At 35.3% G+C, this 15,037-nt stretch overlaps 1 protein-coding gene across 1 annotated transcript in view; it reads left to right on the top strand.

The window, feature by feature from the left end:
• PPP4R2 (protein phosphatase 4 regulatory subunit 2) overlaps positions 1-13,683 on the top strand; it is a 28,208-nt gene extending 14,525 nt beyond the window's left edge. Inside the window, exons 3-9 of the mRNA XM_088532068.1 lie at positions 3,517-3,687; positions 7,432-7,525; positions 8,936-8,973; positions 10,787-10,861; positions 11,253-11,396; positions 11,936-12,198; positions 13,128-13,683. Of these exons, the coding sequence (XP_088388194.1) occupies positions 3,517-3,687; positions 7,432-7,525; positions 8,936-8,973; positions 10,787-10,861; positions 11,253-11,396; positions 11,936-12,198; positions 13,128-13,441 (1,099 nt within the window). The 3' untranslated portion in view covers positions 13,442-13,683. The remainder of the gene's footprint in view (positions 1-3,516; positions 3,688-7,431; positions 7,526-8,935; positions 8,974-10,786; positions 10,862-11,252; positions 11,397-11,935; positions 12,199-13,127) is intronic.
• Positions 13,684-15,037: the final 1,354 nt, after the last annotated feature.

Here is a 15,037-nt window from a genome sequence, read left to right as displayed (position 1 = left end):
AAATGAGAAGACATTGCAGCAAGCATCTCAGGATCAAGTAATGCTTTCAAGTATTACTTCTGAAGTATTTCTGCAAATCACACAGTGTTCACAGAATTTTGCTATTTTTGAGTTGCTGTAAAAGAATTTGTATGAAGTTGCTAGTATCAATTCAAGAACATCATGGTTTAGAAAGCATTTTAATGCTGATTAGAAAAGGCTGATTTGGTACAATACTGATTCAAAAAGTAAGCTTGTGTAAACAAGTTGCTCAGAAGAATGCTCTGATAGTATTTTCTTTTTTTCCATGAACTTTCTTCAATTTAGTTTCTTCACAGATATTGAAGTATTTGTCAGTTATTTATCCATGTATAAAACTTAATGTAGCATAGGGGAGTGTTACTTCTAGGCTATTGAATTAACTACAAAAAGTACTGACAAACTTTGCTTGGTTTCAGTGTCTCCCATTTGTAATAAAGCAGCTGCATTGGAGATCTCGCACCCTGCTGCTAGGGATGTTCTCAGGAAACTTCAGCATGGGGAAAGGGAACCACTGCTTTGTGGGTTCATGTGGAAGCAAAGGTGGGGAGGAGATAATAGGATGGGTGCAAAAGATGGAGATCTGGATAATGATAGAAAAGTGGGGTCTATAGTAAGTGACCTGAATTATGGTTTCCTGAACCCTGCTCTGCTTCTCCTTACCTGCCAGGACTCCACGGGGTTGCTGCTGCAGGACTGAATTTTGCCTGGATACTTGACGTCCAGAGCTGACTCTGCTTTTTGTGGTGATAACTAGAAAGTGGCTGGTGTTCCCATGTAATTTAACTGTTAATCAGAATCCATTTATATGGATTGGAAGAGCTTCAAGATCCCCATTTAAATGGGGACATACCTTAATGTTCAAATTAAAACAGGGAGGTCAGGACATCTCTGCTCTGGCTACATCAGTGACCTCTGTAAATTTGGAGCAGTTGTTTATGGTACATGCACATTTGAATCACAGGTGCAACTGCAGTTTGTACCACTTGCTTTTAACCAGTTAGCTTTCATGCTGCTCGTGTTGTAGCTGCTGCAGTAGGGACTTCAGCAATGCTGAAAAAACCTGCTCGAGAAGCTGAGTGTAAATACCGAGGCAGCGAGCCTGCCCTGAGCTCCCTGCCATGGTGGTTATGCTGCTTCTAGCAACAGCTTGTTGATTTTTGAAGCTAGTGCAGCTGTATCTGGGTTGGCTTTAGTTGCCCTGGTGCCTGCAGGATAAGTTTATCCTTAAACTGTATGGCTTCTGTTTGTAACCTGGAACATGTCATCTAACAGGCAGTTGTTTATCGAGTGTTTTGATGTACAGGACAAAGGATCTTTTTTATGTCACTGTCGGAGACTTTAGAGTTGTTAGCTTTTTTTTTTTTTTTTTAAAAAAAAAAAAAAGATAATGAAAAAGAAAGAATTTAGGCCAAGTGGCATTTTTTTCAACATTTTGTTAAGAGCTGAAATTGATACTGCTTGAGCATTGTAAAGAAGAGGTGTCGAGTACTGCTTCGAGGCAATAGGTTTCTATTTTAAATGTCTATGCTTGTTGATTTTTTTTTTCTTTTTATTTCAGCAGCAAGTCACTGTGGTGACAGTGTATGAAAAAGTGGTATTTACCAAGAAATAATAACCATGAAAATAAGGAACAGCTCAGAATGGAAATATGAAAACAAATCTAAATAAACTCATAAAAAAGTATTCAGGATAGTGGAATCCCCTTTCATTGAGCAACTAAAGCTCTTGTGATTCTCTGCAGGGCGGGGTTTTACTCTGGCATGGGAGTTGCTTACTAGGTCCTGTCTATCTGTGTGTTGTGATGTGTTCTGTATATTAAATCTATGATTTGTTATGGAAGCCTTTGGTCTCATAGTTACACCATTACAGAGTTTGATAGCTTTTAATTTAACCTTTGTAGTAATAATGTCTAGTATCGTACTTGGAAGTGTTATGGTATTTTGCTTTGACAGTATAATACTGATTGGAGCAGAGATCCATTGAGACTTAATTATTCTGTTTAATCTATCTGTGCCATTTAGTTTTGGGACTTTGTTTCTTTCCTTTTGTATTTCTTTCTGTTTTTATTGTTATTCCTCTCTGTAGTGAAGTTAGTGATTTCTTAGGAGAAGAGATGTTTACTTTGCTCTTTGAATTCACTTGACCAGTTCTTGCAAATTTATTGCTCCTTTTTAATTGTGAAACAGAAACTTATTTTATCTTTTCTTTTTTTTTTTTGCCTTTATTTAAAAAGCAAAGGATTCATGTTTAAAACTCTTTAATTCTCCATTTTTGTCTTGTATCTTTTTTTTTCTTTGAGACAAGAAAATTAAAGCAAAGATAACACAGCAATTTAACACAGTGATTTTTCTGGTTAAGGTAGGTAGTCTGACTCATTAGTCTGTGGTTTCATGTTCTGTAACAGTGAAGCTTGAGAACAGCACATGGGAAACAAACTTCTTCATTCTGGTGGGGACTCCCCACATTTGGCTCACTGCACAAACATTCGTATCAGCCCAACAGGAGTACGGGTGCTATGTGGGGCTAAAGAAAGTTGTGTACACTAGCACTGCTCCCAGGAAAAGCCTCTAGGAACACAGCCTCTGGCTAAACGGGATTGCTTTCAACAGGAGCTAGAAGGCTCTCCAGGTGTCCAGATCTTCTACTTATGTGACTCGAATCCACTCATTCTGCATAACACATGTTCATAAATGTCAAAGAGTTTCCTCTTTCTCTGTTGTCTGTCTGTTGTTCTCGCTCTCTTTCTTTTTTCCTAGCCTCTCCATCCTGTAGCTGTGAAAGCTGCATGAGCATGGTTAGAACAAAATTGATAATGACTAAATCAGTTGCCTTCATGTTTCTCTCTGTGCTGCTGAAGGAAGGCCCAGGATTGCTGCCCTGAATGTTCTGTGGAGTGATCAGTGTAGTAAAGTCAGAAATGATTTGCTCAAATATTCATTAGGAAGTGCTAACTGTGGTACAAAGCCTATTTACCTGCTTGAGATACTCTCTTGGAAAAGAATAGACAAGGCTGTACAATTCAGTATGCCTAAGGTTGCTGGATATGGAGTAGTTGATTACTAAAGGCCTTTTTAGTAAGATATCCTAGTAGTGCACATATGCCAGGAGCGCTGTGTGGTTTCCAGACTGAAAATCCATTTCAGTGAGCTTGAAGTATTGAGTGAAAACTTGGGACTGTGTATAGATTTTCATGTAAATTGTATGTAATATGTGCCTATTTCACACTTATGCTTGAATTATGAGTGGGTATTGGTTCTTTAAGGGACTGGCTTACCCAGTTGCTAATGGCAATTCACTTGTTTTAGTACTGTTTTACAGTAATTATTTAAATAGCTACTATGCATTAAATTGGGGGAAAAATAGTGCTGCATTGTGTCCTCGTTTATCTTAAAATTGGCGTGTCAGTAGGAATGTTACTCTACAATGAAGTTATGCTGTTTTGGTGCGGCTTCCGGGCTGGTGTGCATATGCCTTAACTCTGTGTGTTTTCTGTAGGGTTCAGTGGTCTCAGTTCAAAGGCTATTTTATTTTCAAACTGGAGAAAGTAATGGATGACTTCAGAACCTCAGCTCCTGAGCCAAGAGGCCCCCCCAATCCAAATGTGGAATATATTCCCTTTGAAGAGATGAAAGAGAGAATTCTGAAAATTGTCACTGGATTTAATGGGTATGTAACATTTTAAATTATGTCTAATTTGTTGCCTAAAATTGGGATTGCAAATGTTTTCTCATTTTTATCTCTTACTCTCTCTTAGCTTTTTCAGTTTACTTATTCAAATGAGCAAAAGTAAATTTATACCTTGGAAATACATTTAAATTATTTCAGAGCAATTTTTTTTAACTCAAAGATAAAAGCAAAAGCTATCTTGTGACATGTCATTTCAGGTTTTGAATGATATGTCTAGTTTTTCATTAATATGCAGTGATGAAGCAAAGTAGTACTGTAGCAGTGTTTACATTTAACAGGTGAAATGGATATTAAAGCCAGATTTGCTTCAGCATGTTTTGAGAAACCTAATTGTAAGACCTCTTTAGGTGTTTAGTTTTTATTTTTTTTACAGTTCAGTAGATTTTGAAGAACTGGATTTTATGATGAATGTGGTGCAGCAAGGAGGCGGGATGTATCTGTTTTTGAATTGTTAAATTTTACTAGATTAAAATTTATAGATCAAATGATACTTACTAATTGAGAGACTTCCCATATTCAAACTAATACCCATTGACTGTATCTTTTAGATCAAAGAGTGTATGTTTTGTAATCTGGAATTTTTGTTTTACCTAAAGCTATTTTAAAAATATTTTTATTTTCAATATTTTTAATAGCTTGTATAATACTTTCTTGTTTCTAAACTGGATTACATATTTGCAATAAACAGAGTCATTTTCTTACATATGGGTTTCAATGGTTTCTCGAGAGAGGCTCATTGACTGTTTGCTTTAGGTTGTTAGTAAAAGGATGGAGTTTACCTCTCTATCCCCGTCAAATCTCAGCTTTAGAGGTTCTAGTAACACTTCTTTTACTGTTGTTATTCTATACAGCTTAATTTACTTGTAATTTAAATGTCTTATATAAGGCCAAGCTGATTCCCTTAAAGAGAAAGAAAGCCATTTAATGTGAAATTCAGCTTGTTTTCTGCTACCCGGTATTTATACCTGCTGATATACTGAAGGAATTTAAATATAAGCCTACTCTCTATTTCTTTATGCCTTCTACCTTTTTGTTGATGCTTAGCTGTGCCAAACTTTTGTTAAACTTCTCCCTGCCATGGAGGCAGTTAATGAATGGGCTGCTCTTATCCTCTCTTGTGCCCCAGTGTGCGAAACAGATCTCTGGGGGACACGTGGCGCTTGCTCTGCTTGTGCTGTTTTGATGCACTGCTGTAACACTCAGGGAAGCCCTCAACTTCCTCATGCTTTTACATGAACCACCCAGTTTTGGTTTGAGGAAGTAAACTGCCTGTGTGAGTTACCTTGGGAAAATAATAAATCAGTGTGCTTGAGAGGCAGCTTTAGAATAGTTCATGTAGCAAATCCTAAAACTCTTATGGTGAGGATGTGATTGTGGAAGCCCAATCATTTTAAATTGTGTCCTAAAATGTGCCAAAACCATGTTTTGGTTCTTGTGGTTAGATACAAGTCTTGTATCTATCATTTTGAGTTGTGAATGTCATTTAAGGATAATAGTGGAAAATGAAACTGCTTAATGTGACCTGATGTTTTTGCTGGTGTTTAAAAAGGTGAGGGAAGGGTTTCATTAAAATCATTTTTTTTTTCCTCTGCATATATTAAAAATGTATTATAAAAAAGGTCCCACAGAGGAGAAAATTATAGATAGATAACTCCTGTTTGGATCATTCTACACAAAATATTTTTGAAAAAAACATCAAAGCTTATGCTCCTAACTTTGAAGCTTTTAGTGATACATCTTCCTTTTGCTAAAGTTTAATATCACTATATTTAGTTTTTCCAGGATAGCTCTTGAATCTTGCCCATATGATATTTTTGGTGTGTAACTTATTCTGAACAGTACGCTAGTAGATATAGCTATGAATGTTTTAATTGTGGAGCTTTAGCTGGTTATTTTAAGGAAACAGATGAGGCTTAGGCATGCCATTCATTCACTGAACTGATTAAATACATGGGTAAAAAATTTCAAAAATTCAGTTCTAATATTACACAAACTTATAAATTAGTGTCCATGAATCTATTGATTTACACATCTTTTGGCTATTTTTATTCAAAATCACATTTTAAAACTATTTTAAAATTGTGGTTTTATGCCAAAGAATTCATGATTATCTAGAGGTAAAGTAACTTGTTACATGTTTCTAACCAAAAAACATTTACAAATGTTGAACAGATTACATGCAAGGGAAGTGATGTTGCGATGCTTGGTGCCATCTACTGCTCAGTAACCAAACTTCAGTCTAATATAGAAACGTTTGAAGGAAATGTACTAGCTTTAGCGTTTGTCTAAATTTTTAGTAGCTGAGAGTAAAACAGGTTACGTACCACTGCAAAGCATCACGACAGTGATTCCCCAGAATTTTTCTTATATTTGGCTAATGAAATTTATTTTAAAATTATGCATATTTTTATTTCCATGAAATTATTTGACTTTGAATGGATACTTTTTAAAAGTCTATATACAGACATCTGAAAATGTAATTGAATTGCTGATATTTGATCACTTCTTATTTCTGCTTATTGCTCACATTTAGTTGAAGTACACTCTTATGTAAGATGACTAATCTTAGCTATGCTGACATGTTTTCTACTAGTGGTAGATCTGTACATCTTTAAAAATATGTACGTAGCTGAGGTCCTTACAAAAAAATAAAAGTTGAATTATAAAAATATTACTGTTTAGGACTTGGATTATGCATCTATATGTATGTCTGTGTTGCTCTTCATTTGGTGTGTTGGTGATATTCCCAATCCAGAACTGTGTCTTAATTTTGACATTGTACCAGATACTCTTTTAAGATCTTTTTTTGAAATGTTAATGCTTTCAACCTCAAATAGTATTGTAAAAATCTGTCAATGTTCATTATTTTATTAAATGACTTTATGATTTCATTATTTTGTCAAAAGTCACAATTTTTTTGAATTTTGACATTGTATATCAATTGGCAGTGGAAGTGTATGCCATCTCAGGTAAATGTATGTAAAGGATTCTTTGTTTGAAATTTGAATTTCTCACTCATTTAAATAGGATGAAATTTAGTGCAGATTTGCCAGATAGAAAGCAAAATGTGTGAACATGATGTTTGTGGCTCTGTGGATGTTTGTGGACTTGCATGTCTTACTCTAATTATTATTTTTGCTAAGGTGTTCCTTCATAGATGAGTATACTGTCTAATTATGACAAAAAACAGTATTTGTAACAGTTGAACTTTAATGGCTCTGCTAATTCCAACATATAATGCTTTTTCTGTAACTGTATTTTGTAAAACATGAAATAAACTACAAACTGAGAATGTTTTTAGATCTAGTGTGTGAGAGTCTAAATTATTATAAATCACTTATCCTTGCTGTTCTGTATATCTAAACTACCTAATAAATAGAGTCTTAACCTATTTTACCTTTGATGATCTGATTACTGAATTTAACTATCTCCTTTTTGTTGCTTCGGTGAATTATTTGACTTGTGGGAGGATGCATTTAAGATTCTGTTTTGAGTTTTGTGGTGGATGATCTATTGCACAAAAGACAATCCTTTGTCATCTCAATATATGGAATGAGGGAAATGCAAGTCCAAGTTACTATCCTATATTCTAGTGCTAACAGGTTTAAATACTGTTTTCTTTCTGCCCTCTTTAGTGTTGGGAGAAAGTGAAAATGTTGTTGCTTCTGAGCAGACGTACTCATGAAAATCAAATTAAATTGCTATAAATCTATTTCATTGCAGCATCCCCTTCACTATTCAGCGACTCTGTGAGTTGCTGACAGATCCTAGGAGGAATTATACAGGAACAGACAAATTTCTAAGAGGTGTGGAAAAGGTATGTATTTTTCTGAGAGAAAACACAGCTAAATAGAATCATATTAACATTTAAATAACTTCTCAGTTACTTCTAAAGAGTTTGTTTCCTGTCTTTACAAAAAGCATTTTTAAACTTTGAACATGAAAATAAGTTTAATTACAAAGGCTAATCTGGTTCTTAATTATGATGCAGTACTAAAAACTAAAGATTTTGGAGGGTATAATGTCATTCTTTGTATTGAGTCCTCACCAGAAATGATGAAATAATTGTCAGTTCAATTATTCAGTTCAATTGTCAATTGATCACGGTATTTTCTTTCTCATCTGGCTTCAGATTGGGTCTGAAAGGTGAGGGAAGAGCTTCTCCACCCCCCTGCCCCAAACACTTTCTGTTCTAGTATTTGGATCCTCTTTTGTTGGGAAATACATAGCCATAAAAGCATGTAGATCTCATATAATGGTATTTTTTTAGGATGTATTCAGGATGTAGTGTCTTTCAGGAGCCAATATGAGATTTTCAGGATGTGGTGGCAGAAATTGATTGAGGTCCTTACGTGGTCTTTTCAATTAGAGATATTAGCTTTTCACTAGAATTGTTTTAACTGATCCGATTTGTAGTGTAACCTCACACTCGTATGTACTGTTTCAAATTCAGATAGGAAGGGAGGTGGTCTCCATAAAGCCAAAATCAGATTTTTGGGATCCCAACTCATGTTTGTTGAGAGGCCTCCTTAAAGTTTGTGTGAATTAATTTAGCTGGGCCTGCAAAAATAAAGGCCCTTGGTATAATCTGTGTAAGCATTACCGTGGAGATAGAAACTTGCAGACCTAGTTTTTAAGCTCAGATTTTAGAGGTTAAAATTAATGCTGTTTGTAGTGTCACTCAAGAGGGAGAGGTGGCTGTGCAAAACATCTTGAACTCATGGTTAGTTCTGCCCTTTGTTTATGCAGCACCAGACTTGTCCATGTTGAAATATGGCTGTGCCAAAAATAGCTAACAGTGCTTACCTGTTTTTTTAATGCGGGACCCATACATACAAATAGAGCATTTCTTCAGCATTTTTGGACTGTCTTCTGCCTTTGAAAAGTTTTTCATCATTTCATAGTGTTTTTCTTTGTTTTCCGTAGATTCTTTAATGAGAAATTACAAACACTTGGACCTGAGATTTCATGTGCTTGTCTAGGTTTGATACTAAACCACTTAGGGAAATATTGTCTTTTAGCATATTTATGGCCCAGCCTTGTAAAGAGGAAGCCGAGACACCTTATATATATATATTGCCTATGGATTGATAACTCTCAGATATCTTTTCTTCAGAGGCACTGTAAAAGATATGAGTAAAGTCTTGCAACCCTTTAAATTTTGGGGCTTTTGTCAGGAGCAGAAGTTTCTGTTCTGAACTTGTAATGTGTTGTTTGTGTCTTGCAGAATGTCATGGTTGTTAGCTGTGTATATCCATCTTCAGAGTAAGTATAATCTTCACTTTCTCGAAATTGTAAGATTGTATAGACTACTTCTGCTGGAGGTCTGAAATGAAGACATGCACAGTGCAATTCTCAGTATCACTAGTTAAATCAACAGCAGTTCTAGTGGCCTGCATGCGTCACGTAGTAATTTGAAAGGAACAAGCAGCTTTTGAATTTGGATATATGGCATGGTTCATTATTCCCCCCGAATTTAACCATTGATTTATACCACAGCTAGGTGATGAATCAAAAAATATCAATTATATGTTTGTTTTTAATATAAGATATATTGCTGATGTTAAAATGGCATAATTTTCACATCCACATGAAAATTAGATCTTGTATTAAAAAGTACTCTTTAATTTGGCATTCATTGTGATTACTAAGCAGACTGGAGGAAGAGGCATTCTTGATTAGGTTGCCTTAGTTTTTTTTTTTTTTTTCTCTTTTGATGCTTTGAAATCAAATACATGGAATGACAGTTGACTTCCCCATCTCTGGTATATATTTCCTGAGTTTCCCCTGTATGAAGTAGCTTAATCAGTGCTGCCTTGGCGTGTTATGCAGTTCCGTGTAATAAACAGGTTAGACTGTCATCACATCTGCTTATCATGCTGTACAGAATCCAGTTAGATTAAAGGTAACTGTTCTGAGTAACAGTGTGTAGATTTCTTGACTACTCTGCATGCTTCTCACCTTCACTATTGTGGATGAATACAGGGGGTAATAGCAGCAAGCTTGATTAAAGGTAGTTTGCATATTTTTATCTGTGCAGCAGTTATACAAGAATAAGTATACACTATTGCTTGGGCCACCAGGCATCCAGATTTAACTACTGCAAAGTAATTACTATCATTGTCTAGTGGAAGTGCTGATTGCAGGTTGTTTTTCTTTCTTTTCTTTTTTTTTTTCTTCTCTTCCTTGCCATAGTAGCAGTTAAGCTGGTCTACTGAGTCCACAGAATGGATACCCTTCAATATCAGTTGTGCTGTAAATTTATATCCTATCCCATTTCCCAGTGTAATATTTATATAGAAAACCTCTGGAGAACTGTCTGTGGGGGTGAGAAAAACATCACCTAAATATATACAAGAATCTGAAAGAGGGGGAGGAGGAGGAGAGATTTGTGATTTTCAGAAGGCTCTGGTAGACCCATAGTTCTTGAGGAACATGTTTTCAAGGCATTACACTATAAGGTCTCTCTTCCTCAATGCACAAGGAAGAACTCTCTTTGGATTCGAAAGTCCTGGTCAAAATGATAATACGAGGAATGTAGCTAAACTTGAAAATGGGTACTTTTTCTGATATCCATCTTACAATAAATAAAGGCCAAGTACTGGCAAGCATTCTTTTCAAAAGGCTGTGTTCTTTCCTTAGAACAAATGTAAGCCCTCGTGTAGCAAGCACTTGAGGGTGAGCTTGTCATTAAGGATATGAGTTGTACATTCAAAGATCACTGCTTCTTATTTTAAAAGTACATAGATATTAAAAAAAAAAAGTAGTATCAATCACAGAGCACTTAATTAGACAATTTTAAGTCAATTTCATGCAAAAGAAATGCAGCCTGATTTGTTTGGGAGACTATGAAAAAATAAAGCTTATGGTTCAGAAAGACCCCTCTCCCGATGTATTAACTGGAATAGTGTCTAGCAAGATACTGCCATTCTCAAACCCTGCTTGTGATAGCTTAATTCTGTTCTTTATTGTGCATCTGGAAAATAAGGATTTGTTGTCTATGCCAACAAGTTTAAGAAAGCAATTTAACTTCCTTTACTCAGTACATTCTAACTGTAATATTTTAATTTCCTTTTAGGAAAAATAATTCCAATAGTTTAAATCGGATGAATGGTGTTATGTTCCCAGGAAATTCACCAGGTTACTCTGAGAGGTAAGTTTAGCTTCATGAGGTATCTTTTTTGGGTTAAAGCAAGGTAGTTTTGAATATAGCTGCGTCAGATCCCCTTGCTTATTCTGAACCCAAAAGAGGTGATGTTAAAAAGGTGGCCCAACACAGAATATCGGGAGAGGTAGGAAGAGTTGTGAGGATATCCTCCTTTTGATTTTTGTAATCTCGATCCTTTTGTAACACTGGTATTTTGAGTTACTTGGTTATTTCTTTCAAAGCTTTTATGATAACATGCAATTTGGAGATAAGGAATCTTACTATAATATACTAGAGTAAAAGAATGTTTTCATGATCTTTAAAACTACAATATAGCTACTTACTGTCTGTTATGAATAAATTACTAAAGGAATGCTTTTTTTTTTTTTTTTTTAAGATCTAATATCAATGGCCCTGGAACTCCCAGACCAGTAAATCGACCTAAGGTTTCTTTGTCAACTCCTATGACAACAAACGGTTTGCCAGACAGTGTGGAGCATAAAGACTCCAACTTGCAGCAAGCAGAAGAGAAAAAAAACAGGTTTGAGGAATAATGCCTTTGAGTTTTTAGTATTTTCACCTTTATTTACTTATTTTTACTTAGGTAATGGTCTTCTAAATTATGTGTAATTAAGCCTAGACAGAAGAATATCTGCAGGAGGATTAGACATGTATTTATTACTGTTTGTGTTGTCTAGATAATAGCAGCTCAAGTTTGCACAGTTTCGGTAGCCTACTTCATAAGTGCGTGGGACATACAGTAAAAATAGAGAGGAATTAATAGAGTTCAGAATTCCACAATTACAGTATTTGTGCCAGGGTACTAAACTAAAAGCAGATGTGACATCTCATAAATCATAAACTTTTGTTTATAATCTAGACCATAAATGTAGCCTGACCACACTGCATTTTCATAGACAGCCTGATGAAGGAGGGGTGATAGGTTTCAGGGCTTTATGTAGTGATTGAATTCAGGTTTGTTTTGCAATAGCTACCTTAGAAACTACCAAACAAAAAAGTGGAATAGATATGGAATATTTTTATTCAGTAAAAAATCCTTTCTGCTTTTGTTGCTTGTAGTGAATCATCAGCATCTGAATCAGAAGGTGCTCAAAGCAGCCCTGTAAAGAATAAGCACTCTGAAGATGATCCTGTAGAAGCAGAAGGACATGAGGTAAAAAGACTTAAATTTGACAAAGAAGGGGAAGCCAGAGATGCATCTAACGAAACTGCTTCCAGTGAAGTCTCTTTGGGCATGGGGGAAGAGACAGAAACATCCTCTACATCTCAGGATAAAGATGCTGCTTGTGCACGAAAGCACTGTACAGAGGAAGAAGAAGAAGGTATTTTGGATTTTTCATTATCTGTGCTCTATGCATTTTCCTAAAAGTGGTGATTTTCTTTGCTGGAGGGCAGATTGCTGAATATCTCTTCCTGTACATGAGCATGAACAGCTAGATCCTGATCCATTTACCAGTTCTTTAGTTCTTCCTTTTAATATCCCACATATCTATTTAAAATATATGTATATACTGCTAAAAAACCAAAGGCAGTAGTACATTACATGAGCATGGTGATGATATAGCAAAAATTTGGGAATCTCCACTTTAGGATATCTTCAGATAGTCTCGTCTTTCCTCAAGGAGGAGGTTAGGTGTCATACTTTTCGCTATCTCTATTTTTTCTAAATTTCTGAAATGTGGGTATAAAGTCGGTGGTCTGTGCAACAATCTCTCAGATCTATTAAAGAGTGAAATTTACCTTGAGGTAAGGTAGGCACTGTATCTAATTCAAAAATGGTAACTAGTTCAAAAAGACTATATTTTTTTACGTATTTCCCAAGTTCCCTTTCAATCTTTGTTTTTTTTGGGGGGAGGGGCTCATGTATTTGTAAAATGTGACTTTGATGTACACTCCAACAGTTGCTTTCAAGATTTTCAGAAGACTCTACTTCTGAGGACAATAGAGAAAATGGAGGAAGTTTAAAAAAAAAAAAAAAAAAAGTTATTTGTTGTTCGTATATTGTCTTTATCTACAGAAGTGTACTGAACATACTTGATCCTTTTTTTTTTTTTTTCCCCTTATGCTATATTAGGTAGGTAATGATGAGGTTGTCCATTACATTATTTTTCACAGACAAAGGCATTGCCAGTTTTTCTGTTCTTGCTTGTAACGTAGAAGCTTTACTCGGCATATCTGGGAATAAAAAATAGCAGAATGTAAACTTGTTTAAAAAAAAGCCTTAATAATACTGTACTTTCACTGCTTCTAGAGTCCTTCATGTCTCCCAGAAATGTTGGTCCAGACAGAAAAGATCAAGAAAAAGACACTGAATCCTCAACTGTGAATGAAGATGCCTCTGAGGAGAGCAGCCAAATGGATGAGGCAGATCAATCTCAAGCAGAGAAGGATTTACATTCAGATGACAGTGAAAATAGTGGATCCGCCAGTAGTGGAGCTGACTGCAGTGAAACAGAAGAGTCAGGGTCCTATGCTAGTGAAACTCCAGAAACTTCATCAGAGACCCCTATGGAAAACAGTGATGAGGCCACAGAAGTTGCAGATGAACCTATGGAGCAAGACTAAGTACACTTAGATGCAGTATTTTCCATAAGGCTCCGGTTTTACACTGTATAAATAATTTTATGTAATAAAGTGGACCTTTAGTTTTACAAAAAGAAGCAGGTTGTAAAATAAACTTCTCCATGGATTGAACCTTGAAAGAGTTGTACGTGGTAAGAACTGTGAATACCAGCTCCTTCAGGTCCTGCTTACCGCTGAACTTTTGTTTGGTCAAATCAGTGGTTTGTGTATAGTTTTTTTTTTTTTTTCTTCTTTTTTTCTTTTTTTTTTATTTTATAGAATAAAGGTTTTTAAACTGGAAGGTAATTATAATTTTGACAACTTTTTTGGATATTACCACACCTAGTTGTATGTAAGCAAGAAAGCTTTGTCTCGTCTTTTTCTGGAAGTTATAGCAGTTATTTCATATTTTGGTTACAGTTTCAACATTCAACATGTGAATTTGGGGTTTCATGCTGGTTTCCAGATTTTTATTTGAACACACACTATGAAACTTTGTTGTGTGTTTAAAATGTGTTAAATTTCTCACACACACATATATGCACACACACATATGTGTACCCTCATTGTTCAAGGGGGTAATGTTATATTTTTCTGTTTCTGTAAAAGATAAATACAGCAAATAAGTTTTCTATAGGAAAATACTTATATCACCTCTAAAGGCACAGGGGTTTGCCTCTGATAAACAAATGAAATCTGGCCCAGATGAAACCCTGGAAATACTAACACTGTTGCAAACACCAGAGTAAACACATTCCAAGAAAACTGTTTAAAATTACAACATTTTTGTATGCTTCTGAGGTGCCTGAGTGAAAGAATTTCATCTATTTATGAGAAAATGTGCTTTATGTTGAGAACGTTGTAATCAAAATATTAGCTTAAACTTTTGTAGAAATGCTTGGAAATACGGTAAGAAAATATCTCGGAAAAAATGAACAGGTACTTGCCTCTTCGAATGCTTCTTGGAGCATTGTGAATATTAGAAAGAAGTCTCAAAATTATTCTAAAGTGTGCAGGTGGCATTGGTATGACCACACCCCTGGATTGAAGGAATTAATATACAACCTTAGTTATGTACCTGAGCTAAGTGACTAAAAGGTTAGGGGTGCATAGAAATCACCATGATTTGTATAACATTTTGGAAGTGAACTAAATATTTTTGAACATGCTACTTTGACAGCCAGTGTTACATTTTTTTCAAACCAGCTCAAAGCACAACTACTGCTTTAAACTCTTGATATTTTCCAATTCCCATATTTAAAGACATGCAGGCTGCAACCTCCCAGTCACAATTACTGGCTGCCAAATTTATACCTGTTTCTTCAACTGTACCTTTTTGATATTTAGAATTTTTAAATTTCTGTAAAGTAGATTTTTGTAGATTGTAATGAGTGCTCACTGCCATTGTGAAACAGTATATAATTGTATAATTTCTGTGTGTAAACTGAATGCTTGGGCTTTCAATACAGTATTCATATAAAGCAATAAATATTAATGTTATGAAATATCTGAGTACATTTTTATCAGAATTGTCCCTCTTCGGTTTTAAGTTCACATACCTGAGTACAAAAATAACCTCTGAAATGCATGCTGATAGTT

Source organism: Tinamus guttatus, unplaced genomic scaffold (assembly GCF_059628265.1).
Source record: "Tinamus guttatus ecotype Peru unplaced genomic scaffold, ASM5962826v1 Tinamus_guttatus_pri_ptg000451l, whole genome shotgun sequence".
NCBI lineage: Eukaryota > Metazoa > Chordata > Aves > Tinamiformes > Tinamidae > Tinamus > Tinamus guttatus.
This window is presented reverse-complemented; position numbering and strand designations above follow the sequence as displayed.